Genomic DNA, 25,245 nt, shown 5'->3' on the forward strand with positions numbered 1-25,245 from the left:
CTCCCTCTCCCTCCCCTGGTATTTCCTGAGGAATGCACCATAACATGGATATCTGACTCTGTTTTTCAGTTTCTTTTTCTGACCCGACAGCTGGGTCCATACAACAGCATGCTATGATTGCCAATAGGTCTGGCCAGACGCAGGCAACCGAGAGGGAAAGTCTGGAGTTGTGTGTGTGTGTGTAAAAGTAAGAGAGTGCGTGTGCTAAAACAGCCCTACTCATCGGCAGCAGATCAAACAAAGCTAGCATGGGCAGCTGCATATGTTTTCCCTTGGTTTCCCTAGAAAAAGCAAAACTATCCGTCACCATTTGGACTCGTACAGTAGCCACTAGCGGTCGCTGTGACGACAACATAAAGACAGATGTTATCTTCGGCAGGGACAACACAGTACGCCTGGTTAGACCGCCGTGATGACACTGTTTCATTCTCATATCATCTCTGGCCCACTTGAAGGGTGTGTAGGGAGGCTGTATGTCTTGGAGCTGGGCAGTGGCAGTGTCAAGATGAGGGTGTGATTGGATCTCAGCCTTCTGGGTCAGGCATGGTTTGTGTGTTAACACTCATACGAGTTAAAGTTTTTTTGTTTTAGTGTGTTGTTTATTTTGTTAATCACCTTGTCTGATTGCTTTCTCGATTCTAAACCTTTCTTTTTGAATAAGTCCTGCGAGTTAACTTAAATACATTGGACCATGTGAAAACTTGCCATTTAAAGGCAAATAGCCAGGAGAGTAGTCACCTTTGTATAGCAGCTGAGTAAATGTTATTTTGACAGGATTAAGGAGAGGCTGGACAGGGGTCTTTTTGGGGTGTTGACTGGGAAGAGTGGCTGGAGGGATTTCTCTTTTCTGCATGAAATTTAGAACATTGAAGGGGGTTTCTGAAAGTAATGTAATGTAATGTGTATTTGATAAATTGTCTGGGTTCTGGGTTATATATTATACCTGGCTGTAGGTTTTTGAATTTGCACTGGATGAGCTCAATTACAAATATAAATATGTCTTACAACGCTAAGAATGACACATCTTTCTCCCTCACAGAGAAAGACAGAAAGGACAAACGACAGGGGGATAGCATGTCCAGCAGCGCAGTCATCCAACCCAGCCAGGGGGACCAGACAGGGAGCTTCTTCAAGGTATGGAGGGAGAGGGCGAGTTGAAGGCAACACAAACAAAGGAGAAGATTAGGGAGGAAGAGGTGGATAGGAGCACCCTGGGAGGAGCCTTCCTGAAACTGTCCTTGTGGTTTTTGTTCTGTTGTTGCCAATCCTTCCATTGGTGCTCATAACAGCCTGTTCTAGTAGTTTTGTCTGTTAACCCCTTACACTCGTGGGAATTGGACTGTGTAGCTAAATCTAAGTGTTTCTTCCACAAGGTAAAGGCAAAGCAGATGAATACCATCGTAACAATGTGAAGGGAACCATGTGGAGACATTGGGAAAATTATTAGAACAATGGCGATAACGGTTCACCTTTTAAATAAATAATTCCAACATTAGACTTGTTTTTATACTGAAATTGCTGTACTTGTACTGTACATTTTCATCCATCGTCTCTCTTGTAATAACGTTTAACAAATGCGAAAGAGACGCTCTTCTATGGAGAGACAGATGTTACAGGAGGAATGCAATGACTCAGACCAAGGCCCGTGTCCCCAGCCAGGCACGTCTTATGGCTGAGTAAACAGTGTGCTATCTCACTGTGGGTAGAGAGCATAATTATAGACCTGAACACTCCACTCCCACCACTGCCATCCCACCCCTCCTCAGGGTTCTAAAGAGGCTACACGATCTACCGACTCCAGATAACCTCCGACTATATATCCTCTCTCTGAATGGGGAGGTTAAGGGATTTGGGAGATAAATGGTGTGGTGTGGGGGAGGTTGCTTGGCTGTTTGAGATGGGGCGGTAGGGCACGCTTGTATGGTCTGGGGGAGGGACGAGTCCACCTTAGCTAGTGTAGGCCCTGGGAAATATGGATGAAGACTGCTTATCACTGGAATATGAACATTTAAATGACAGAATTTAAGTTAAAATTAGTGAGAGGCTGAAACAACAAACCGCTACTTCATGTCTGATAAAAAAAATAAGAAATTACCCATCTACCGATCACTTCCCTTCTTTTTGATTCTTTCAAAAAAATAAACTCCATGGTCTAAGTCAAGTCTGTGATTAAAATGCAATCCTTTCCTGCAGGGGTTTTATTCATGGGGGACAGAGGACGGCTTAGTCATTCATTAGAAAGCACAGACTTTTGTATGCATCTCTTGCTGTAGACTAGGGGGCCTTGCTCTTTTATAAATCGCCTGAAGAGGTTTGTGAGTCAGTATTTTTGGCCTTATCAATTGAATCTTGCATATTGACATGGTGTGTCCAGGCTCACAATAGATCTAGTCACTATATCAGTAGGAAACATTATATATTTACAGCATTTTACTTTTTCTTTGCGGATCCTTTTTGCATTTGCAAAGGTTTTGTGCCTTTTCAAATATATTTTATGAGGCATTGGATTAGATATAAGGTTTGTTGTATTACAGATATCATATGGAGCATTTGTAGCGTGCGCTATTTGCAGAACTCCTGGTAAATGTGGCATACTGACTGACTGTCTTCCTGTTTAGCTGGTGCCTAGTACAGGAGTAATTTTCAGTTCTCTTGGAAACTATTAAGCTTGTTTACACAGGCGGACGGATTCTGGATGTTTGTCTAAATATTGGCTAAAGAGATCCGAGTGGCCAAAAGAGAAAAAGAATGTTACAGAATAATATTACGTTTTCTTGAGAGTTAGTCACCTGCCTTTTAACTTTGCTAAGTTACACAACACCTACTGTATGTTACATTGTTAGTCATATTATTTGGAAACTGAAGTGACACTTGTCCTTGTGAGTGTGTGCAAACATGCACTTCGCCAAAGACGTAATTGAGCAATCAAATATATATTTTTTGCATCATGTGAAATTAAAACACCCAGTAGTGACAGTTGAATTTGTTCAGTTCTAATGCCATACTATAACCAACACACCTTCAAGATGAGTAGAAATATGCACACTAGGTGTATTTCTGTTCTAATTCCCTACATTATCTGATGTAGTTTAAGCATAGAGGATGCTTTTATTCAAAGGAAGTTGTTTTTTGTATGAGTCGTTTGTCTATGTCATCAGTTATCTTTTCCCTGGGTGTGTGTGTGTGTTCAGCTGGAACCTTGTGAGTGAAAACCTAATGGTTACAGAAGAACAGACTCCGCGGTAGCAGTAGTTTGTGCTTTGAGTCCATCCATTTCCCAGTAGTGAGAGATCCAGTCAAGTGTTTACAGCAGTGCCTTCTGCTGGAGTTGCTGATGTCTGTCCACAACCAGACAGGTGTTTGTTCTGCATGGCTGCATTTATTTCTGCTCATCAACTTGTAGTATCAGCATTCGATTTTCAGACTGAAGGGCGTAATGTGTCTCATGATTTTTGTTTCCAAATGAGCTTCCTCTGATTTTCTCTGTTTCTCTTTCTTTGAAGGCCCACTGGCAAAGGGGAAGTGGGTTTTTTTTCTGACAAGGCTGGACACACGCACGCACACACACACACACACATACTGGAAGGATAGTAACTTGTCCTTAGCTGCTGAATCTGCAGGAATATATGGGAAGTTGAATTATAAGCAAGTACCAGAAACACGCTCATCCTCTGTCTCTGTTCTTTGTCTGAACATGTTGTTCTCAGTCTATCATTATGGACCCACTCGTTTTTCTGTCTCTGTAGCTGATTGACTCATTTGCCTGGGAGATCGGGACTCTGAAGAAAGAGATGGTGCAGAAGGCTGCGAGAGACCCAGAGCCTGACACACTACAGGGGTATGTGTGTGTGCGGGTGTGATCCATAACTATGCATTCATGCGATTTCCACCTCTGAGGTTTTGGGTAAAACATCCAAATGACAGTGTTACAACTGAGGTTATTTGTAGGCATTTCCAGGTTAGGTTAAGGCATAAAGATTGTGTTATTGGGATTGATGTTAAGGTTAGGTTAACGTTGAGATTTAGGGCTAGCAGATAAGGAACATGGATTTCTGGGTTTAGGATTAGGCTTTAGGTCACCTGAGTGTGTGTGTTAATGCATGACTGTGAGCTTGCAAAGCATGTTAGTCAGTTTGTCTATTTTCCTAATGTTTCTGTTCTTGTTGTGGTGTGAGGAGTTCTTGTATTACTTAGCCTCAAAACTAACCTTGGCTATGCATGTTAAAGAGGGAAAAACAGGAAGATATTAAAATAGTTATTGTTTCCTTGAGGAATAAATAATCCCCTTTCTGGACACTTTCCATTTATTGACTGTATTGTTACTAGATGTTTGACAAGGAGGATTGATGATAATGAGTGTCAGTTTTGTAACATTAAAGTTTGAGTTTATGTGTAGTTCCCTGTGTCCACCAGCAAGTGGGGATATGTGCTCTGGCCATTCTCCTTAGCTAGTTTCATGATGTCTTGATGGGTTGACATGACATCAGAGGGATCTAGGTTTAACTGGAAAAATAGTCAGCTATCAGCAATTTTCAAACGAAACATCAAGCATGTTTAAATTCAATTGTGGGTTACAAGAAAGAAAAAAATGTTGGTACCTGACTTTAGGTACACGATGACCATGCACAGTATACTCTATTAACCTTATGTCAGGACTGCTAAATGACCAACTATGCCTTAACGTGTTGATTCACTTTCACTGGCATTAAGAAAAAACTTGCAAATTGGCCTTAATCACAGGCTTAAAATACAGACTGACTCATTCAAAGGTTTTCAGTTGATTTAAAATCGCTGTAGCCAAGTTAACTCTACGATGGGTCATGCCTAAGAGCAGCTCTTAGCCATTGTATATTCTCCAACCTGTAAACATACCACATTCTCTCATGCCTTATTGATTAAATATGCCATGAGGTTTATCCAATCAGCCTCCAGGACCCAAACTGCCCGTTTGTCCCATTCTAATTCAGTGTCTTCTTCTCTCCAAGGCTGGATGTGGAGTTAGGGGGTCTGTTCTTCCACGCTCCTCCCAGTGTCGGCTTGGGTGCCGGGCCGGCTGGAGCTGGGGACTCGGGCTACCAATCGATGCGGAGCAGGATGAGTGTGCTGGACCGGCTGGTGCAAACACACACTGTGTGGCTGCAGCTGGGGCTAAGCCATGCCGAGGCCACGCGCATACTGCTACCACAGCCCACCGGGGTAAGACCTCAGACACACAGACTGTGGTTTATTTTACTGCCATTCTCTTGTAGGTTATAGGAGGGATACAGCAAAGAGTTGGTGGCTGCGTTAGCTGGACTGGAGAAAGAAACTCCGGTTTCCGCATCAATATTCAAAGACAGCCTTACAGTCTCGCGCGACGGAGGACCTGGCACCTATAACGTAGAATTGCTTGTTATTGCCCCGTTTCACAGTTTTTACTGTTTCAGTCTGTCAATGGGTTTTTCCTCTGACTGCAGACGTTCCTGGTGAGAAAGTCGACCACCCTGCAGAGGAAGGTGATCTCTCTGCGGATGAGCCTTGACTCTGAGACGCCAGTCAAAGACTTCCCTGTTACGGAGAGTCAGTACAGTAAGGACATTGCCTGTTCATTTCTGTTTTGTTACATTTATGTTAACAGCACTTCTAGTTTTGCAAAGCCTTATTCCACATTCCAATGCCAAAAAGTGTTTGTACTCTCTCTGATTTCCTCTATTATTGCATATTTCTGTAATTGAATGTCACAGATCAGACCACAATATCACTTTTTGGCCTCAACACTGAGCACAAACACCTCATATCCTCCTGAGAACACCATCCCAACAATTAAACCATGTTTTCAAAAATTTCGAGATTCACAGTAAAATGTGAAGAAAAACAGAATGCAATGATGTGCAAATCATTTAAACCCTATATTCAATAGCAAGTAGTACAAAGACAACATATCAAATGTTGAAACTGAGAAATGTTATTGTTTCTTAAAAAAGATATGCCCACTTTGCCAGCAACACGTTCCAAAAAATCTGGTACGGGGGCAACAAAAGACTGAAAAAGTTGCGTAATGCAAAAAAACAACATGCTGGAACATTTCACAACTAGTTATGTTAATTGGCAACAGGTCAGTAACATGATTGGGTATAAAAAGAGGATCCCAGAAAGAATGAGTCTTTCAGAAGTGAAGATGGGGAGGAAGGAGCGCGCAGGAGTTTGGGGATCTCATCATCTACAGAACATATCATTAAAAGATCCAGAAACTCGGGAGAATTCTCTGTACGCCAGGGACAAGATCCAAAAACTATTATTGGATGGCCATGATTTTCAGGTCCACAACCGGCACTGAAACGTTGCTGCCTTCCATGAGCCCGAGCTCATTTAAAATGGACCGAGGCAAAGTGGAAAACTGTCCTGTGGTCTGATGAATCAAAATGTGAAATGATTTTTAGGAATCGTGGACGCCGCATCCTCCGGAACTAAAGAGGAAAACTGCCTGCAGTCCAGACCTGTCACCCACTGAAAACATTTGGTGGCTTATGAAACGTAAAATATGAAAAAGGAGACCCCGAATTGTTGAGCAGCTGAAATACTATATCAAGCAAGAATGGGAATATATTTCAATTTAAAAACTACAATATTTTGTCTACTCAGTTCCCAAACGCATACAGAGTATTGTTAAAAGAAGAGGTGATGCAACACAGTGGTAAACATGCCCCTGTTCCAACCCATTTTGAAACAAAATGGGCATGTATATTTCCAAATACAATAATATTTCTCAGTTTCAACATTTGATATGTTGTACTATTTTCAATTATTTATAGGGATACATGATTTGCACATCATTGCATCCTGTTTTTATTTGCATTTTACACAGTGTCACAATTTTTTGGAAACAGAGTTGAAAATCCATTTTGATTTCATCTTGTAACAATAAACATGTTTGAAAAGTCCAAGGTGTGTTTTCCTTTGAGATGTATGTATGAGAGGTGTGTTCTCCCAGACAACAGCCTGCCAGGTTGTCTGATGTAGCCTGGTAGATGTGAGGGCCTGTTACAACTTGTACTCGGATTACCTATAAATGGTTGTATGTGTTTGCACACTGGGCGTAGGTTAGCTTTCTACTAGCTGGCGTCTACATTTAACCCAATTCCACTAAATCTAAACACTCCCTCTATCTCACATCTACCATACATCCATAAATTCCATACTCCCATAAACCCCAATTATCTTGCTACTTGAGATAATGCTACTATCTCCAGTCGGTCTAATCCTGTAGGAACATTGCCATGTTTTTGTTCTAATTCTGCAAACACAGCTTCTCTCCTGGTTGAAGAATGAAAATGGCACTCAGTTCCATAAATATAAATGTCTCCCTTAACAGTGTTCTCCCTGGAGGGATCGGGCCTCAGCTTCGCAGACCTGTTCCGTCTTGTGGCCTTCTGTTGCATTAGCAGGTAGCAAACATGAAACTTAAACCAAAAACGTACTCATCTTAACAATAATAATCTATTTCTTAAAAGCTCAGGTGGTAGTGAAAGAAGCATGAATCACTTCAAAAGAATATAATTTACTAGTTGCCTTACCACTGGTTATTGCATGGTTTCTATATTATTGTTTTCTACTGAAAGGAGATTTTGTGTGCCTGGCTAAATGGTATCAGTTCTGATAATAGGAGCCATAATTCAGCTCACTAAACACTGCTGGTGCTTTTTTGCCCTAATGCTGTTTTGCTCAAGAGCATAGAAAATATGCACTTCCAACTTGTGTACATTCCCTAAAATACAACAGGATAGATTTTAATGGCCCATGGAAGTGGATGAATCTCTGAGATTTGCCACACACACACACACTCCCAGAACCACACAGGGGACAACAACTAGTTAGGGAAGGGCTGTTTGATCACCGCAATTAATGATACGGGACGAGGATTACTTCCTTCTTCTGTCCATTTTATCTCTGGCTTCTGCGTGTCACTCTCACTGATGTCCATCTTACAGACTGACTCTATTTCAGGGATGTCTTGCCGTTCACTCTAAATCTGCCTAAAACCATCTCTGCAGCCCAGACGCCAAACGACTTAGAGGAGGTGGCCCACCTAGGAGCAGGTGAGTGTCCACCAGCATGATGCGTCACATTTGTATTATGAGTGCATTTCTAAAGATGAAAACTGAATGAGGGTTAGCCTCACTCTGTTGCTATGGCCATTGACTGGCTGCCAGTCAAATTTAGTATAAAAGAAACATCTTTTACTTTTGGCCTAATCCCTAATCTGTTCTGTGCAAAACCAAGCAGATTATTTTCCCAAGGCTGTTGTCGTAATACCCATTCAACACATTCTCCAACTTAAACTAGTTAAAGCTCAAAATGGCATGGCTTGTTGAGTCACCCATAGGGACAATGCCTCTCTGAAACCCAAATGTGTGCTGCTCAGCTGGGCACATGATCAGGAGAGTACTGAGGCTCTGGAGCCCCCGAGTAGGCCTCACTGGAGGCTTAAACCTCAGACTTACTCATGAACCATTCTCTCTCCGATGTGCTTTCCTTGCCAAAGCCGTAATGTCCCTCTGCCTGGCTGCCTCTGAAAGAGTGGATGTATATACTAGCCTCTGGGACACACTGGTTGGATAACAATCTTTCTTTGGAGCGGTTTCAAGTGATGTTCACACACAACAGACCTACTGTATAGCTTTCCCCCCTGAGGAAGGTGAGGAGAGTGCATTGACACGTACACAATGCTTTGGTTTGTGTGTGTGTGGAGGTAGATGCGCGTCAGTGTAGGTTCACATGGATTTGAATGACGTTGTTCTTTGTGGCCAATGCCTGAAATGAGCAGTGTGTTTGTGTGCGGGGAGGCTGTCCCGCCACTGAAACATGACTTCGGACAGAACAAGAGACCGTTCTGACGTCTGCTCGGTAACCATACCTGTGACGTGGTTATGGTTCAGTACAGTTGGGTTGTGTCCATCTTCAGAGACTGGTGTCTCTTTCATCTGTCGCTGTCTGTATGTTACCATCTGGTTAACACACCAGAAACATCTGTATTTCTTGGTTGAACTTTAATGTTTAGATTCTTCTCATCTCAATGCAGACTTTACCTGGCCACAGTTTTAAGACCAGGAAATATTTCGGATTAGGTTTGATCCTCCCAGGGCCAGAGATGCTTTACCTGGATGGGGATTTCCAATATAACCCTCTCCTCCCCTCATCTCAAAATCCACCATTAATAACTGTTTTGGAAGTTACTTTTTATCCAAGCCGATACACTTCTCAGAAAACGTTTTCAATAATATTTCCCAGAACACAGGACATCTGAAATGGAATGCTGCTGTGCTAGTTTGTTGACAAAGAACAGAGTGTGGAACGGGTGGAAATGTACATTTTCACAAAAGGGCGAGGGCTGGTTCAGTGGAAGGGGAGGGACAGAGTGCACCATTGACAGTCCGCCCCCATGCACTGATCAGCATGTGTGAGTCATTACACGGTTCATGTGTGTGAAAAACAGCAGAGAGGCTTCGGACGGGACAGAGGCAGCAGTGTGCTGCTGGAGGCTTATCTCACACTAGTACAACTACAGCAAGCTTAAATCAGAGTTGGGTCTTTGTCTGCTGTAAGTGGATGTGAGTACACTAAGTCAATGTTTCTCTAGCACTGTGACATGACTTTGGCTGTGTCTGGTACGGCTTTCTGTCTGGTGTTTTTCTAGAGGGTCTGTCTGAGTTTGCTCTGTCTGCCACTGTTTGAGCTTTTCAGTTGGATGTGTCTTATATAGCATTAGTTGAGATCTTCCTAGACTCATTGTTTGGTAATTGGTTGCTATGTTGGTGGCTGTGACCAGTGGTGTCTAGTGCTGTTCATCCTAAGTCTTACAGTTCAATCCTACTAATTGGAATGTTTCTGTGTTGGCGTTATGCGGACAGGTGTATTTGTATTTATGGGCATTCTTGTTAAAATGTGTTCATTTAAACAAAGTTAGACAGCGGCTGCATGTTATGATAACCATTGCTTGATTTCGTTGATGTTGTAATGAGAGCAGCAGACGACTTAGCTAATATCTGAACGGGAAAAGTTGCTAGACCGATCCCTAAGCTGACAGGGTCAAAAACCTTGTTCAGTCCTTTCTTTTTTCAGTGATTGGTATTATCAGTGTAGCGTCTGTTTGTCATTTTAATACTTGCTCCTTTGTGATTTATATTATACTGTAATACAATGTCATAATGTTATTCTGTTTTTACTCTGTTAGATCAAATCTGTCCACTGCGGAGTGTGTAAAATGGTTGTGAGTTAAAGTGTTAGCATTACATTGGCCCAATGTTCATGTAATCGTGGTGTTATGTTGCAATAACGATTTAGCATCTGATTGATCAGATTCCCCTCTCTCCTGTCACCACCTGACAGGGTTCTGGGACTCCGAGCTCGGCAGACAAAAGAAAAGCTATGCCTCCTGGTCGTCCGGGACGAACCCCCAGCGCCAGTCACCCAGCCTGAGGCAGAGGTCCGTTACCACCCCCCTGGTCACCCGCACCCCGTCCCAGCTGGAGTGTTCCCAGTCCAACGGGGCTCTCTGCTTCATCAACCCCCTATTCCTAAAGGTTCACCACCCAGAGGGGGTCAACCAGACCCATCAGCCCTGCGCCTACAATGACCCACACCGCCTAAACGACAGTACCACAGCTGAAGTTACAGTTGTGCAGCAACAACAGTATTGTACCAGGGACCCGGGGCCCCTTGGCGACGGCACCTGCGGCCCTGTGCCCCACAGCCCCGGCAGCAGCCCGCAGAATCATGACAACGGGGGCATTGTAGGTGTAAGCCGCTCGAACAGCGTGTCGCGCCCCCCGCCTCCTCGCCCCCCACCTCCGCGCAGTGTCCCCACTCGCCCTGCCCCCCTCGGACGCCAGCTCAGCATGCCTCAGAAGATATCCTGGGTCAACACCCCCAAGGAGAGGGAGAAGGGCAGTAGCCTTCTGTCCCGCCTGGGCTCCTCGCTCAGCATCAGCCCTTCCTCCTCTTTCCTGTCCTCCTCCCCTCCTAAGAAGCTCAGTATCAGTGCCCCCATCTCCATCCCCCTGTCACTCTCCTCTCCCACGAACCGGCTCAAACCCACACAACCACCCGACATCGACTGCCACCTGGCCCTTGATGACCGGACTATTGAGAATGCCATATCTCTCAGCCTGGCCAAGATGTCACTGAGAAACGCCGACAGCCCCAGTGACCACAGAGATCCGGCCCCGTCCAATGTTGAGGACGAGGGAGGAAGAGATGGAGGACGAGGGGACAGTGTCCAGCGCCTTAGCGACATGAGCCTCTCCACCGACTCCTCAGCCGACTCCCTGGACTTCTCCCAGGGCTTCTTCCCCCCCCTCCCTGAACCCAGCCCGCCGACCACCGACAACCTGGCCCTGCCCCCCCTCAACAATGCCTACAGCAGCATGGAGGACGAAGACGACGACGATGAAGACGAGTTGGGCGCGAGCCCGGAGAGCGACCAGGACCTGACCGTCACCCCCCCCGGGCTGCGCGGCAAACGAGCCGGGGCCATGGTCATCCAGCGGGCCCTCAGGGGCCACCTGCGGAAGATGAGCGGCGTGTTTAACTCACTCCTGACCCCGGAGAAGCGGGCCGTACGGAGAGTCATGGAGCTGTCCAGGGACAAGGGCTCGTACTTTGGGTGCTTGGTGCAGGACTATCTGAGCTACCTGCAGGAGGGCGGGGGCAGCCAGGTCTGTCAGTGTCACGCCTCGGGCCTGGAGCTCCTGCAGACACTGCGCCAGTTCATCACCCAGATGAAGAGCTACCTGTGCCAGAGCTCCGAGCTGGATCCCCCCATACAGTCCCTCATCCCAGAGGACCAGATTGGTGAGTAGCACGGGCGCATCTACATTGTCTTTTTATTGTCCTGTTTAAATAGAAGATGAACTTGTTAAGAATTGTTTTGAAATGAAATACTCACAGACATTTTTTGTGAAGCGTCATATTTGAGTTATAACATACTGTTTAATTGCCTACTTGCCAACTCAGCCAAGGTCAGAGCAGCTTAGTATACAACTCAATTTGAGTTGGGTTTTGTGGTCAGTATTGTTACTGTCCTTAGGAATGTACTTTAGAAGAGATGTTGTGATTGGGCAAGTCAGGTTACAGACAAACCAGTCTAACAGTGGGTTAGAGGAACTTGGAATACTTTCCTTCATTGGAGACAATGGAGTGTTTTAAAAGTTTTAAGTCAGTTTAAGTGTTAAACTTTGATACTGTGCAATGTCAATATGACTGTATACATTTCAAGGGGAGGGATTTAATTATGGTTATTCATTGCAATTTGCATGAATTAATTCATAGTTTTTTTGGGAGGGTCAAAAAGTGTCTTTTGTTAAATTGTGAAAACATTGTCAGTTTCAGCTGATGAGTCTATGAGCTAGCTAATGGGAACCAACCTGTTCCCAGTGGTTAGAAGACAATAACAGTATTGTAAATCAGTGACAACCAGGAAGTGGCTTTCATCCTAACAAAACCATTCTGCTCGACATCATTAATCAATCAACAATGAGAGGCACATGCCGTACAATGCTCCTAGTTCCAGAAAATATGGATAATTTACAACTTTAGGACTTAACACATATTATTACTATTTTCTGCCATGTTTGGTACTGAAATTATTTCACAATGTTTTTGTTTTTGCTGCACAAAGTGTTTTCAGCTTAGCTGAATGAATGGTCTCTCCAGATGTGCTTCAGTGGCTGTTGACCAAGCAGACAGACCTCTCCCTCCACCACCCTGGCTTCTCTTTTCTCCTCCTATGCCTTCCCATCCCTCTGCCAATCACAGGCCGAGGCTTTAATGCGAGCCCCTAAATCTTCCTGCCTGGTTTTCTCTCCCTCCCTGTGTGGACAACCCTTGCATGTGTCTGTGGGGATGTGAGGCCGGAGCGTGGAGAGAGGGGATGGGGTGACTGGGTGAATGGGAACCTTGTGTCCCCTGAACTCACATGAGCGTACTATTTCTTCTTTTGGCATCATTTCATCGCTCTGTGCCAAGTTGAGCAACAGCGGGTTTGGAAGCTTTGTTTACAAGCCTGCACCACTAGAACAAACGTAGGCACCTCTGGAAGGATTGGAGTAACGCTGTTGGCCATGGGGCTCGCTCCGCCTCCGTCAGGCTAGGGGGAATTCTCACCGTATTAACACCATTCACTCATGACTTCCTGGTCAGTGTTGATATGGGACAAGGTACAGGGAAGTGTTGGCGGGAAGTCCGGTAAACCTGTCGTCGGGCAGGGTTCTGAGGAAGTAAACAGGGTCCACGTCAGCCACAGCCTTGACCGGGGTGACGGATGGGCTAACCTCTCCATGCTGGGATGTTACACGGCTATTCATACACACTGGGACTTTGGTCAAACTTTGGCAGGAGTGGTGGGTCTGGAAATAGTCCTTTTCATGTGTTTGCGCTATTAGACCTGGATACAGTCGTATGCTGAAATGAATTGGCCACACTGTCAGGGGATTTCTGTTTGAGCTGTGCACTCGTGTTTTGTTTTCCGTGCTTACGCACATCAAGACTATGTGTCACTGTGGTTGGGGACCACAGTATGGCGTAGTGGTGTGGGATGTGTGAATCTATTCACTTCTCCTTTCCAGCTCTCTCTCTGTCTGCCTGCCTGCCTCTTAGTTACAGCAGCAGCTTCACGTAGCTCGGCAGGGACCATGCTCCGGGTTAGATCCGGGGGTGAGGGTGTTTTCATGGGGAGATGTTGATTTGAAGCGGAAGGGGTTGTGTACTCAGTTGTGTGCTTGTGGAACGTGGCTTGACTATAGCTGGCAACAACTTCCTGTTAAGTGGTCTGGCTCCTCTGTGTCTCACAGGCCCAATCCCAATGTCCCCCCTAAACCCTAAGCCTTGCACCCTCACAAACTTAACTGACATCACCTGGTAAGTGATTGAGTACAAGAAGCAGTAAGGGCTCAACATGCTGTAAATAGTAATAGGGCAGCTCTTTGGACATGTTGCACATTATTGTGGGTTCAGGACTTTTTATTTTACTGTTTTAGAATTTATCATCATGCCTTCATATAACAAACTTCACACAGTTCTGGCTGTATGAACCATCAGTGAGCTTTGGGTTCATACTTTTTCTAACCATGTTAAAGTCAGAGTTGGTTGCTCCTTCCGTGCTTGTTTGTTTAGCGTTCTTCTTCTTTCCTCTCAAATAAGGAATGTTTCGCACCCCTCTTTGTGTGCTCAGGGGTCTGACAGATACCACTCTAAAGAACAGATCAGCATCAAGTGTGGATTCTCATAGCACGTCCTCTTGAAACACTTAAGATTAGGATGTATCTATATCCTTTTCTAAGGCCTGACATTATTTTGAGTTATTTTAACATCCACAGAGATTCGCTGGTGATATAATGTCCAGACGTGGACATATATTCCCATTGTGATATTCCTGTTTACTGAATCAAATAATATGAGGATGGATTCCATTTGTTTTGTTGTGCTGAAGATAGTTTGTGGTTGTGGTTATTTTGTGAGTAGCTGATCACTATACTGTAAACCTGCCACCTGCACACTTGAGAGCTCACACTCCTGACTCACCACCTGATCCATAACCCCCCGCTAGGCCCTACAGGAGTAGGTTGCACAATAGCCAGAAGCAGTTCTCACCACTTGAGTGAGCCCACGGTATCTCAAGGTCTAGCCAGACACGAGTCTGTGCTTTGAGGACTGCACCTTTTTCAGTTTATTTCTGATGAACGATAATGTGGAATTTTCTGCAGTACAGCCTTCTTTATGAACATTAGCCAATGTCTGGCCCTTCTGGAACTCAGGGAGTCTCAGCCAACTGAACTGTGTAAAAGATGGTAATGATTGCAGTTGTTATCACCAGTAATAAAACACAATGCTACATGATAGGCTGTATCCAGAGGTTGCAGATGCATGCTTCAAAGCAGAGTCGTCTAAAGCAATGTTTCCCAATCCTGGTCCCCGGGACCCAAAGGGGTGCACGTTTTTGTTTTTGCCCAAGCACTCACAAACCTGATTCAAATGAAAGACCTGATGATAGGCTGATTACGTCAATCAGGTGTGTGAGTGATAGGGTAACATTTGAATCAGGTGTGTGAGTGGTTGGGTAACGTTTGAATCAGTTGTGTGAGTGGTTGGGTAACATTTGAATCAGGTGTGTGAGTGGTTGGGTAACATTTGAATCAGGTGTGTGAGTGGTTGGGTAACGTTTGAATCAGTTGTGTGAGTGGTTGGGTAACATTTGAATCAGGTGTGTGAGTGGTAGGGTAACATTTGAATCAGGTGTGTGAGTGGTAGGGTAACATTTGAATCAGGTGTGTGAGTGGTAGGGTAACATTTGAATCAGGTGTGTGAGTGATAGGGTAACATTTGAAACAGGTGTGTGAGTGGTACGGTAACATTTGAAACAGGTGTGTGAGTGGTTGGGTAACATTTGAATCAGTTGTGTGAGTGGTTGGGTAACATTTGAATCAGGTGTGTGAGTGGTTGGGTAACATTTGAATCAGGTGTGTGAGTGGTACGGTAACATTTGAAACAGGTGTGTGAGTGGTTGGGTAACATTTGAAACAGGTGTGTGAGTGGTTGGGTAACATTTGAAACAGGTGTGTGAGTGGTTGGGTAACATTTGAAACAGGTGTGTGAGTGGTAGGGCAAAAACAAAAACGTGAAGCCCTTTATGAAACACTGGATTATGAAACACTGGTCTAAAGTATGTGAACACATTACAGTGAAGGATAGCAGAGGCTACACTTAGACTTTTAGAAGGTATTGTATGGCTGTGTATGCATTCATGACCTTCCTCACTGGGAAATGTACACTGATCCAGACTGATGTCTTGGAACACTGGTACTGCTCAGATTTTAACCACTTCACTAGAAATACAGGCACCTGGCTGACTCTTTTGAAAGACAGTATGGACTTGATATCCAAGCAGGTCAGTTTGTTTAAATTGATTGCCTGGAGTCTGGTTTCACTTTTTGGTTACAGCGTTTACTGGAAAATTATAATTCAATTGTCACAGTCTATTTTTAACCACCTGTCTAATCTATTCATTGTTCTTATGATGATAAAAAATGAGGAAGAAAAACGTAAAGTATCCATTTTCTCAGAGCAGGTTCAGATATCAAGTTGGAACTGGAAAGATTTCCACAGGACAGTAGACTGGCACAAGAAAAGGGATAGAAAGAGAAGACATGTTAACTCAAGAGAGCGCAGAATGAAGGAATGGATTTAATCACAGCGTTGGAACTTGAATTAAGCTGTGCCTCAGTCAGACTTCAGATGTCTTCTGTAGAATTCTGCTGAGTTTGCCCCATTCTACTGCATAGTCAGCACCAGTCTCTCTTGCTCTACCTTTTTTCTCCTTCCCCCATCTCTCTCACGCTTTGTCTCACACCACATCTCTCTCTCTAGCTAGGTTTCCATTTAATTAGCAGTAGACTTTCATGCAAATATACTGATGGTAGTTTCCCACTAGTGGAGTTTTTCCACCAAACTGTAGATAAAAAGCAGGGTTCTAACATCTCACACTAAACCTACTATTTTGCTTACATTTTCATAATAAATACACACCAAAAATAGAAAATTTTTCCATCCCATTTTGAGTAACAAATATTTCAACTCTGGTCTTGGAACCTTTGCTGTAGTCAACAGCTTGCAGGTCGGCTGTCCTGTATCATGAGATCGTTATTAGATAAGTGGATGGTTATTGCGATTTCACGATAGGCATCAATATCACCTCCATGCACTTCAATCAGCCTGTGAAGTATTCAACTGTGTTTTCAGAAGTTATAGGCACACAGAACTATTATTCTGTGGCTCCCAAGTTCACTTTAATATGATGGTTATTCCATCAAAATATGCGCAGAAAAGAGTTTCCATCACTGTTTTTCGCATAATTACATTTGCAGACCAAATTAATTCACCATGTGAAAAGACAAAAACTCAACAGAATTTGACTGAAAAAGTCTCCATTAGTCTACCATACGGCATGTTTATTACAGTTTGGGCTCACTGCATTTAGCCTGTTTGTATTAGACTCATAGGAAATGGGAGATCATGTCTCCTTTGAATGAGCTTGTAAAACCTGAGGTATGCATAATAACCCGCATCTAAACCCACTCCAACCAGAAACCTAGTAAGCAAACGCTTCTGTTCTTCATTCAATCAGAGTGGCCCTTGTTTGTCCCTTTCCCCTATACAGACTACGTCTTAGAGAAGGCCATGCATAAGATCGTCCTGAAGCCCCTGAAAGGCATGGTGAGTGGGGCCCTCCAGGAGTTCCAGGTCCGCAGCGGGGCATGGAAGATACTAAAAGAGAACCTCACATTGGCCAAGGCTCGGCAGCCACGGGAAATGGGCGTGGCCGACACCCTCCCCCCGGATCCGGTTGCCATAGAGAAAATCCGGCACAAGTTCTCAACCATGTGTAAGCTGTACTCCCCCGAGAAGAAGGTGACCATGCTGCTGCGCGTCTGCAAACTCATCTACACCATAATGGAGGACAACTCCGGTAAGTGCAGGGAGATCCCATCGGGTGTGGGGACATACTGCGTACAGGCTGTCTCTGATGGGAACACTGTGTTTCAGGTCGGATGTACGGGGCGGATGACTTCCTCCCCATGCTGACCTATGTCCTGGCCCAGTGTGACATGCCCCAGCTGGACAACGAGATCCTCTACATGATGGAGCTCCTCGACCCCTCTCTGCTCCACGGAGAAGGTACCGAGCACGTCGGTCCCTTCTTGCTCAGTTTGACTGTAATGTTGGTATGAAGTGAGTGTCGGGATGTCACATCGGTGTCAGCCTGCAGGGGTGTTTAACCCCCATGTTTCCTCTCATCCAGGTGGCTACTACCTGACCAGTGCATATGGTGCCATGTCCCTTATAAGGAACTTTCAAGAGGAGCAAGCAGCTTGTGTTCTTAGCTCTGAAACCCGTGACACACTCCACCAGTGGCACCGTCGGCGAACCACCCAGCGCACTGCGCCCTCTGTTGACGACTTCCAGGTAACACATGCAGAACACTTCATCCCTTCTAATAAATACAGGGAATGTTCTGTCATTTAATTGGCTGTGTTTTCTGTGTAACCAAATAACTACAACCAACTATGAATAATGAATTTTTTATAAGAATATATTTTTTCAAACTAATTAAATAAAGGCTAGACAATTGCTGCGGTCATTCAATGGTGGCACTATGCTACAGCAAATTCAATGTCACCTGATCCCAGCAAAAATATGTTTCTGCCCATGCGCACTTTGAAGATGACAAAACAGTTCACATTTACTTTTCAATACGCAAACAAAACAAATAATGAATTGAAAGTCACAACCTCATAGCAAAGTTGATATTTTTACTTAGTTGCCTTGTTTTTTGTACAGAGGTGACAGCAGATTTGAGTGTATAAATTAGATCAGACTTCTTTCTCGAGCTGTAAATGATCAATTAAATGGTTTCCACAACATAAAAATGTATCTTCTCAGTCCTTCTATGCATAATTTCATCTAAAAGTAAAATCAAAAAAATCCGCACCAGATTTATTTTTTGCTCAAGAACCCTACTTGTTTTATTTTCCTCAGAACTACCTGCGGGTGGCGCTCCAGGAATTGGACAGTGGCTGCACAGCAAAGACCCTGCAGGTGCAGCCCTATGCTACCACTGAGGAAGTCTGCCAGATCTGCGCCTACAAATTCACAGTTCCTGACCCTGAAAACTACGCTCTGTTTCTGCTTACTGAGGGCTCCAGCCAGCAGTTAGCCTCCGATACGTACCCTCAGAAGATTAAAGCTGAGCTCCACAGTCGACCCCAGGCCACGCCTTTTTACTTCGTCTTCCGTCGAGTGGCTAACCTCAATGACCTGGCCGTGACCTCTCTTGACCCCCAATCCAATCTCAATGTTATACTTTCCACAGACTCTAAGCCAGACCTCACTGACATAACTCAGACCCGTTTGGACCCCCAACCGAACCTCAACCTAGGTCTTAGTCCCAGTCTTAGCCTCAGTCTACCCCCCAACCAGCACAAAAGCAGCAACTCCATATCCATCTGAGAATGCTCACCTGTAACCCAACAAAACTGGAATGAGCTGTATTCAGCTGGTCTGAAGTACGCTGAAGTGGGCCTTACTGGTTTAGGCTGTGCGTGCTGAGCTTCTCCATAACAAAAATCCCCCTTTGTTTATGTTGTGTCTCACAGGATATACTCTAAATAGAATGCTCCGAGTACAGGGACACGGCACATGGAGGCAAAATGAACTTGCAGAGAAGATGAATATAGAGGCTTTGAGATCATATTGTTACAGACACGACTGAGTCGCTGTGGTCGTGCTTCATAAGTATCTGAATGGGTAGATTCAGGGTGAGATTTTAGTGTGTCATATCTAATGGTGATAATTAGACAGAACACTAATCTCAGATCTGTATGAAAATCTCCAAGCAGTAGTGCCTTCACAGCAATTTCTTTCTGGGTTAATGACTGGGTTCAGCTGTTGCATTGTAATTAATTTCAAAGGTTGCAGTTGCTGGCAAACTGCATTGTGTGTTTTTATGGAATATTGTTATATAATGGTATGTTTTTCTTCTAAGTAAAATGTTAGAAGCAGGCATTTCTGCCAGTGATTTTTTGTTTATGACTATCCAGGAGATATATCTAATACTTCATTGCTAATCTTTGAGTTCAACAATACAGTAGTTTTGATGTGTGATCATTAGATGTATGATGGAATGACTTGGTCTATGGCACCAGAGTCAAAGGTCTGACAAGGTCATGAAATATTGTACTACTGACTAATATTAAACGTAGGCCTAAGTTGCCTCACGAACTTGTGAAATTTGAAGTGCAATGTCTCAAGCTGGTCTGAGATTAAGCACTAACACACCAACTTTTTTTAGTTTGGATTTCGGCTCTTGGCTGGTAAGATATTGAGCGCTGGGTGCGACAGGGCATGAAAGAAAGATTTGTACGAAGAAAAGAGTTGCTAGATGGAAAGAGAAGGGAACGGAATGAGGGAAAGAGAACTGACGTATTGACAGAATCTAAAGTTACTTTAGACAAATGATATGTTATTAATGTTTCACTATCAGTACTCTTGTTTACATGAAAACATTCCTGATGCTGTAGAGAGGTAACAGAAAAGTTTAAGTAGCCAGAGTGGTGTTGTTAAACTGTAGCATTATTTTTAGAAACATTATGTAGCCTATAATGTTAGTTCAAATATATGGAAATATGTTAAACTATTTGGGGACTGTAGAGGTGTTATCCTGTTTGTTTTTATTGACTGTAATACAATTACTACTCTAACAAGATATTCAATCTTATTTTGAACACATTTGAGTATTTATGTATCTGTGCTGGGATTTTTCACAGATGGCTATTTTTCATGTCATATTGCTGTCTTCACAGATCAACAAGACATCTCTATGTGTTCCTATGTTAAGGACTGTATGTAGGTATCATTGAATTATATTATTTTGCACTCAATAAATGTTGGTCATGGATTTGTGTGCGTGTGTGTTTATAATTCCAGAATCTGACTTTTTATCTGAACATAACCCACAATCTAAAGGCGTGTTAACCTATTCTGTTATCTGTATTTTATTAATGTTTTTTATTGTTTCAAAACATTGTTGAAAAATAAATACATTTGCCGAAAAGGGTATTGACATTATTGTATATAAAAATATCCGTAGCTTTTTGCGTGTACACTAAATCTGCAGTAGTCTGATGTTTTGCTCCACAACCAACATTGTCAAAACGTTGCAGAAAACTGGGGTCACTTGTTATAGTCCCTTTTTTGCATTTCTTTGTCAATTAAAATAACATAAAATCGAAATTTTCCACATGTACATTCAAAACCCTATATTTTCTGTCCCAGGTGGGGCGGTGGTGGGGGGTGGGCTAAGCCCCAAATGTATTGTGATTCTAGCAACGCCTCTGAATGGCTACATCATTAAATAGTATCCGCAAAATACCAGTTTAAACGTCAAAGAATTGAAGGTGACACCGGGATGCTGGACAATGACCCAAAGCACAGCTCCAAACTATGCAAGAACTATTTAGGGAAGAAGCTGGTTTCAGCCACAGTTACTCAGCCACAGTTACTCAATGTGTCCCCCAGGGCTCAGTACTTGTTCCCCTACTCTTCATCATCTACATCCTTCCCCTTGGTCAAATCCTCAGTCACTTTTTTCCATTGCTATGCTGATGACACACAAATATATCTAGCCACCAAATCTCTCACCAACCCACCTCTGACCCATATTGAATCCTGCCTGACAGGGCTCAACCTAACAATGGCCCGCTGGCCCCGGGCCAGTAAGACCTAACATCGGGCCAGTAGACAAAGACAGTCACTGGACTGTTAATGTATATGTGACACAAAAAGGCAATTATTTTGGCCCATAGAAAATATGCTTGGCATGTGGATTTTGTCATTTACCAGTCCCCTTGGCAAAAAGTTAGTTTCGGACACTGTTGACAACCCTGCGGCTGCACCAATGAATGTCTACTGCTGCGAATGAATGAGGTGACGTGTAGCCAAAATAAAAACGAATTACGATCGCCTTGTGAAGTGGAAGAAACCATTCACGGACAACAGCCATGACATAGTCTGTTGAATACGGATAGAGAAACCATACAGTCAAATCTTCATTCTTCCATCTTCGCAACATGTTCATTTTGTGAAGTGTCTGTGGGTCCTGGAAAAGCACTATATAAACATAATGCATTATTATTGACCTTTTGTGGGAGCAGCTTGACCGTATGGCACATAAGAAGTGACCATCAAGCCAATCCAACTTGTGGGAGATGCTTCTGGAAGCATGGGTGAAATCTCTTTAGATTACCCCAACAAATTGAGAATTAGAATGCCAAAGGTTTACAAGGCTGTAATTGCTGTAAACTGAGGATTATTTGACTATAGCAATGTTTGAAGGACACAATAATTATTTAAATTAAAAATCATTATTTCTAACCTGGTCAATTACTATATTTTCTATACATTTTTCATATTTCTGATTCAAACTCATGTATGTTTTCATGGAAAACAAGAACATTTCTAATAGACCCCAAACTTTTGAATGGTTGTGTACATATGTGTGTATATATATATTTATATATGTATGTATCTACAGTGCCCTCCACTATTATTGGTACCCCTAGTAAAGATTAGTAAAAAAGGGTTACTAATGGTGAATTAGCTTAATGTCACAATGGAAAAAATCAAGAAATAATTATTTCTAACAAAACCACATTAATACTTTGTACATCCTCCCTTTGCCAAAAAAGCAGCACTGAGTCTTCTGTAACATCTAACAAGGTTAGAGAATACAGAGCTAGAAATCTGAGACAATTCCTCTTAACAGAATCTGTCCAGATCATCCAGGGTACTCTTTTATGCACTCTCCTCTTCAGCTCAGCCCACAGTTTGGAGTTTAGGTCTGGGGACTGAGATGGCCATGGCAGAACCTTGATTTTATGTTCAGTGAACCATTTTTGCGTTGATTTGAACATGTGTTTAGGATCATTGTTCTGCTGGAAGATCCAACGACGATCCAGTTTTAGTTTCCAGGCAGAGGCAGCCAACATGATGGGACTTCCACATGCAGTGGGGATAAGGTTCTTTTCGGTATAGCCATCCTTCTGTTTAGGCCAAACCCACCTTGTTTGTGTGCATATGGTTATCCACAGAACAGATTAGTTCCTTTGCCGATTTATAATTGACCTTGACCAAATTCTACTACAGTGGTTTTAAAGCCTGACAGGAGGTTAAGAGTATAATGTGCCTAAAGCCCCATCTTGTGGATTGATATGTTCATTTCATTCATTCTGTTGCAGTGTTCCAAGGCTCTGTACATTCAGGGGGAAATTATAGACTAACAAAATTACTTAAAATTAAGTAAAATACTTAAAAAATGGGAAAATATATAATTGTACATTAACACTGTAGCTCAGAGAAAGACATTTTTCTTTGTTTATTTAAATTCTTTATTGGGCTTATGTCTTGCTGGAAGCCCTACTTTTGGCTAGATATCATGCTCCTGGCAGAGGCAACCAAGTGTTTGACCAAAATAACCTGGTATTTAATAGTTCATGATGCCTTTGACCTTACAAGGACCTTGGGACCAAAGTAGCGCCATAAACATCAAAGATCCACCACTATTGTACATTATGAGTTTCTTTTCTGATTTAGGCTAATTCTAATTTCAATGCAAAACTTGGTCAAACTCAAGCACTTAATCCAAATAATTAAGGCAGATTATTCATACATGAACCATGTTATTAATTCCACCCTGTTACAAACATACATGTACCTATCTGAAAATGAGAACAAGGCATGGATATATATATTTTCAGATAGAGTAAGTGTCCCTAACAAGCAGAAACTATGGGCGGGATGTACTTAAATCCAGTAAAATACTACTACTAGTACTACTAGTACCGAAAAGGCAGAGGAGAACAAAACACTAGGGTAAAATCCTACATGTAAAAAAAAAAATCAAATATGTAACTTACTAATACATAAATCATTTTTGGGTTGCTATTGTATTAGGGAGGACATTGTAGTGTGCATTAGCTGTTCACTTATTAAATAAGTATATCACAGAGGTAGAGTGCCGGGTAGCAGGGGTTGGTGTACCACCTTTGATTAATTTTCAGCTAGGAAAAACCCTGTATGTAATAGACCCATTCTATTTCTACAAGTTACCACAAATTTATACATAATATTTAATACCATTGTCAAAATATGCTTTAAACACTAACCCCCGACCTAACAGCGTGGAATGAAGCAGAACAGGGTGGAACTAACACCATGAATGAAGACAAAATGTAAACAATTAAATATATTTTATTAACTTTGAAATCTGTGAAATGGTAAAAGAAAAACATTACATATCTAATAAGAATAACTTTATATTTATTTCATTTTCTTTTTGCCAGACCACGTAAGCGGCATTCAAAACAAATTATGCATTAGGATTTGTGCAGCATAGACAAAAACTTAGCTGGCTACAACCTTCAGTAGCTACATTACAGTAAGCCTAAAATAAAACTGTTTACGGTTAAGTGAAGTGAATAACGATGATTATCTTGTTATCAGGGCACCTGTGGGTAGGATATATTAGGCAGCACGTGAACATTCTGTCCTCAAAGTTGATGTGTTAGAAGCAGGAAAAAAGGGCAAACGTAACGCTCTGAGCGACTTTGACAAGGGTCAAATTGTGATGACTAGACGACTGGGTCAGAGCATCTCCAAAAATGCAGCCCTTGTGGGATGTACCCGGTCTGCAGTGGTCAATACCTATCAGAAGTGGTCCAAGGAAGGAAAAGCGGTGAACCGGCGACAGGGTCATGGGTGGCCAAGGCTCAGTGATGCACGTGGGGAGCGAAAGCTGGCCCGTGTGGTCCGATCTAACAGCTACTGTAGCTCAAATTGCTGAAAAAATGTATGCTGGTACTGATAGAAAGGTGTCAGAACACATAGTACATCACAGTTTGCTGTATATGGGGCAGCGTAGCTGCAGACCAGTCAGGGTGCCCATGCTGACCCCTGTCTGCCAAAAGCGCCTACAATGGGCACATGAGCATCAGAACTGGACCACAGGGGAATGGAAATTCGTGGCCTGGTCTGATGAATCATGTTGTCTTTTACCACACCAGGATGGACCTGGATGGCCGTGTGATTCACTTGCCTGGAGAACACATGGCATGAGGATGCACTATGGGAAGAAAGCAAGCCGGCGGAGGCAGTGTGATGCTTTGGGTAATGTTCTGCTGGGATATCGTGGGTCCTGCCATTCATGTGGATGTTACTTTGACACATACCACCTACCCAAGCATTGTTGCAGACCATGTGCACCCTTTCATGGCAACGGAATTCCCTGATGGCATTGGCCTCTTTCAGCAGAATAATGTGTCCTGCTACAAAGCAAAAATGGTTCGCAACTTACAGGACTTAAGGGATCTGCTGCTAACATCTTGGTGCCAGATACCAAAGCACACCTTCAAAGGTCTACTGGAGTCCAGTGCCTCGACGGGTCAGGGTTGTTTTGTTTCAAAAGGGGGACCTAGACAATATTAAGCAGGTCATAATGTTATGGCTGATCAGTGTATATTGTGACTGGTGGAAGTAAAAGAGGAGGGGTCTCCACGATTCTCTCGTCTTTTCACTTGATGAAAAAGTAAGTTATTGTCAGTTATATTGATAGTTATTGTATCAATGTCATTCACAAATGAAAGAAAAAACGTGCGTTGTTGT

General features: G+C 43.2%; 1 protein-coding gene across 3 annotated transcripts in view; it reads left to right on the plus strand.

Moving 5' to 3' along the window:
* rin2 (Ras and Rab interactor 2) overlaps positions 1 to 20,485 on the plus strand; it is a 30,839-nt gene extending 10,354 nt beyond the window's left edge. For 2 of the 3 annotated variants that reach the window (XM_010892321.4, XM_020047592.3), the window contains exons 2-12: positions 1,040 to 1,134; positions 3,747 to 3,838; positions 4,986 to 5,196; positions 5,457 to 5,568; positions 7,352 to 7,424; positions 7,984 to 8,075; positions 10,366 to 11,829; positions 17,189 to 17,497; positions 17,575 to 17,706; positions 17,831 to 17,994; positions 18,568 to 20,485. In XM_010892321.4, the coding sequence (XP_010890623.2) occupies positions 1,075 to 1,134; positions 3,747 to 3,838; positions 4,986 to 5,196; positions 5,457 to 5,568; positions 7,352 to 7,424; positions 7,984 to 8,075; positions 10,366 to 11,829; positions 17,189 to 17,497; positions 17,575 to 17,706; positions 17,831 to 17,994; positions 18,568 to 19,038 (3,180 nt within the window). In that variant the 5' untranslated portion in view covers positions 1,040 to 1,074 and the 3' untranslated portion in view covers positions 19,039 to 20,485. Of the gene's footprint in view, positions 1 to 518; positions 537 to 1,039; positions 1,135 to 3,746; positions 3,839 to 4,985; positions 5,197 to 5,456; positions 5,569 to 7,351; positions 7,425 to 7,983; positions 8,076 to 10,365; positions 11,830 to 17,188; positions 17,498 to 17,574; positions 17,707 to 17,830; positions 17,995 to 18,567 lie in introns of those variants that run through there. The other variant, XM_020047593.3, reaches the window with a different exon arrangement.
* The last annotated feature ends 4,760 nt before the right edge of the window (positions 20,486 to 25,245 follow it).

Source organism: Esox lucius, chromosome 6, assembly GCF_011004845.1.
Source record: "Esox lucius isolate fEsoLuc1 chromosome 6, fEsoLuc1.pri, whole genome shotgun sequence".
Taxonomy (NCBI): domain Eukaryota; kingdom Metazoa; phylum Chordata; class Actinopteri; order Esociformes; family Esocidae; genus Esox; species Esox lucius.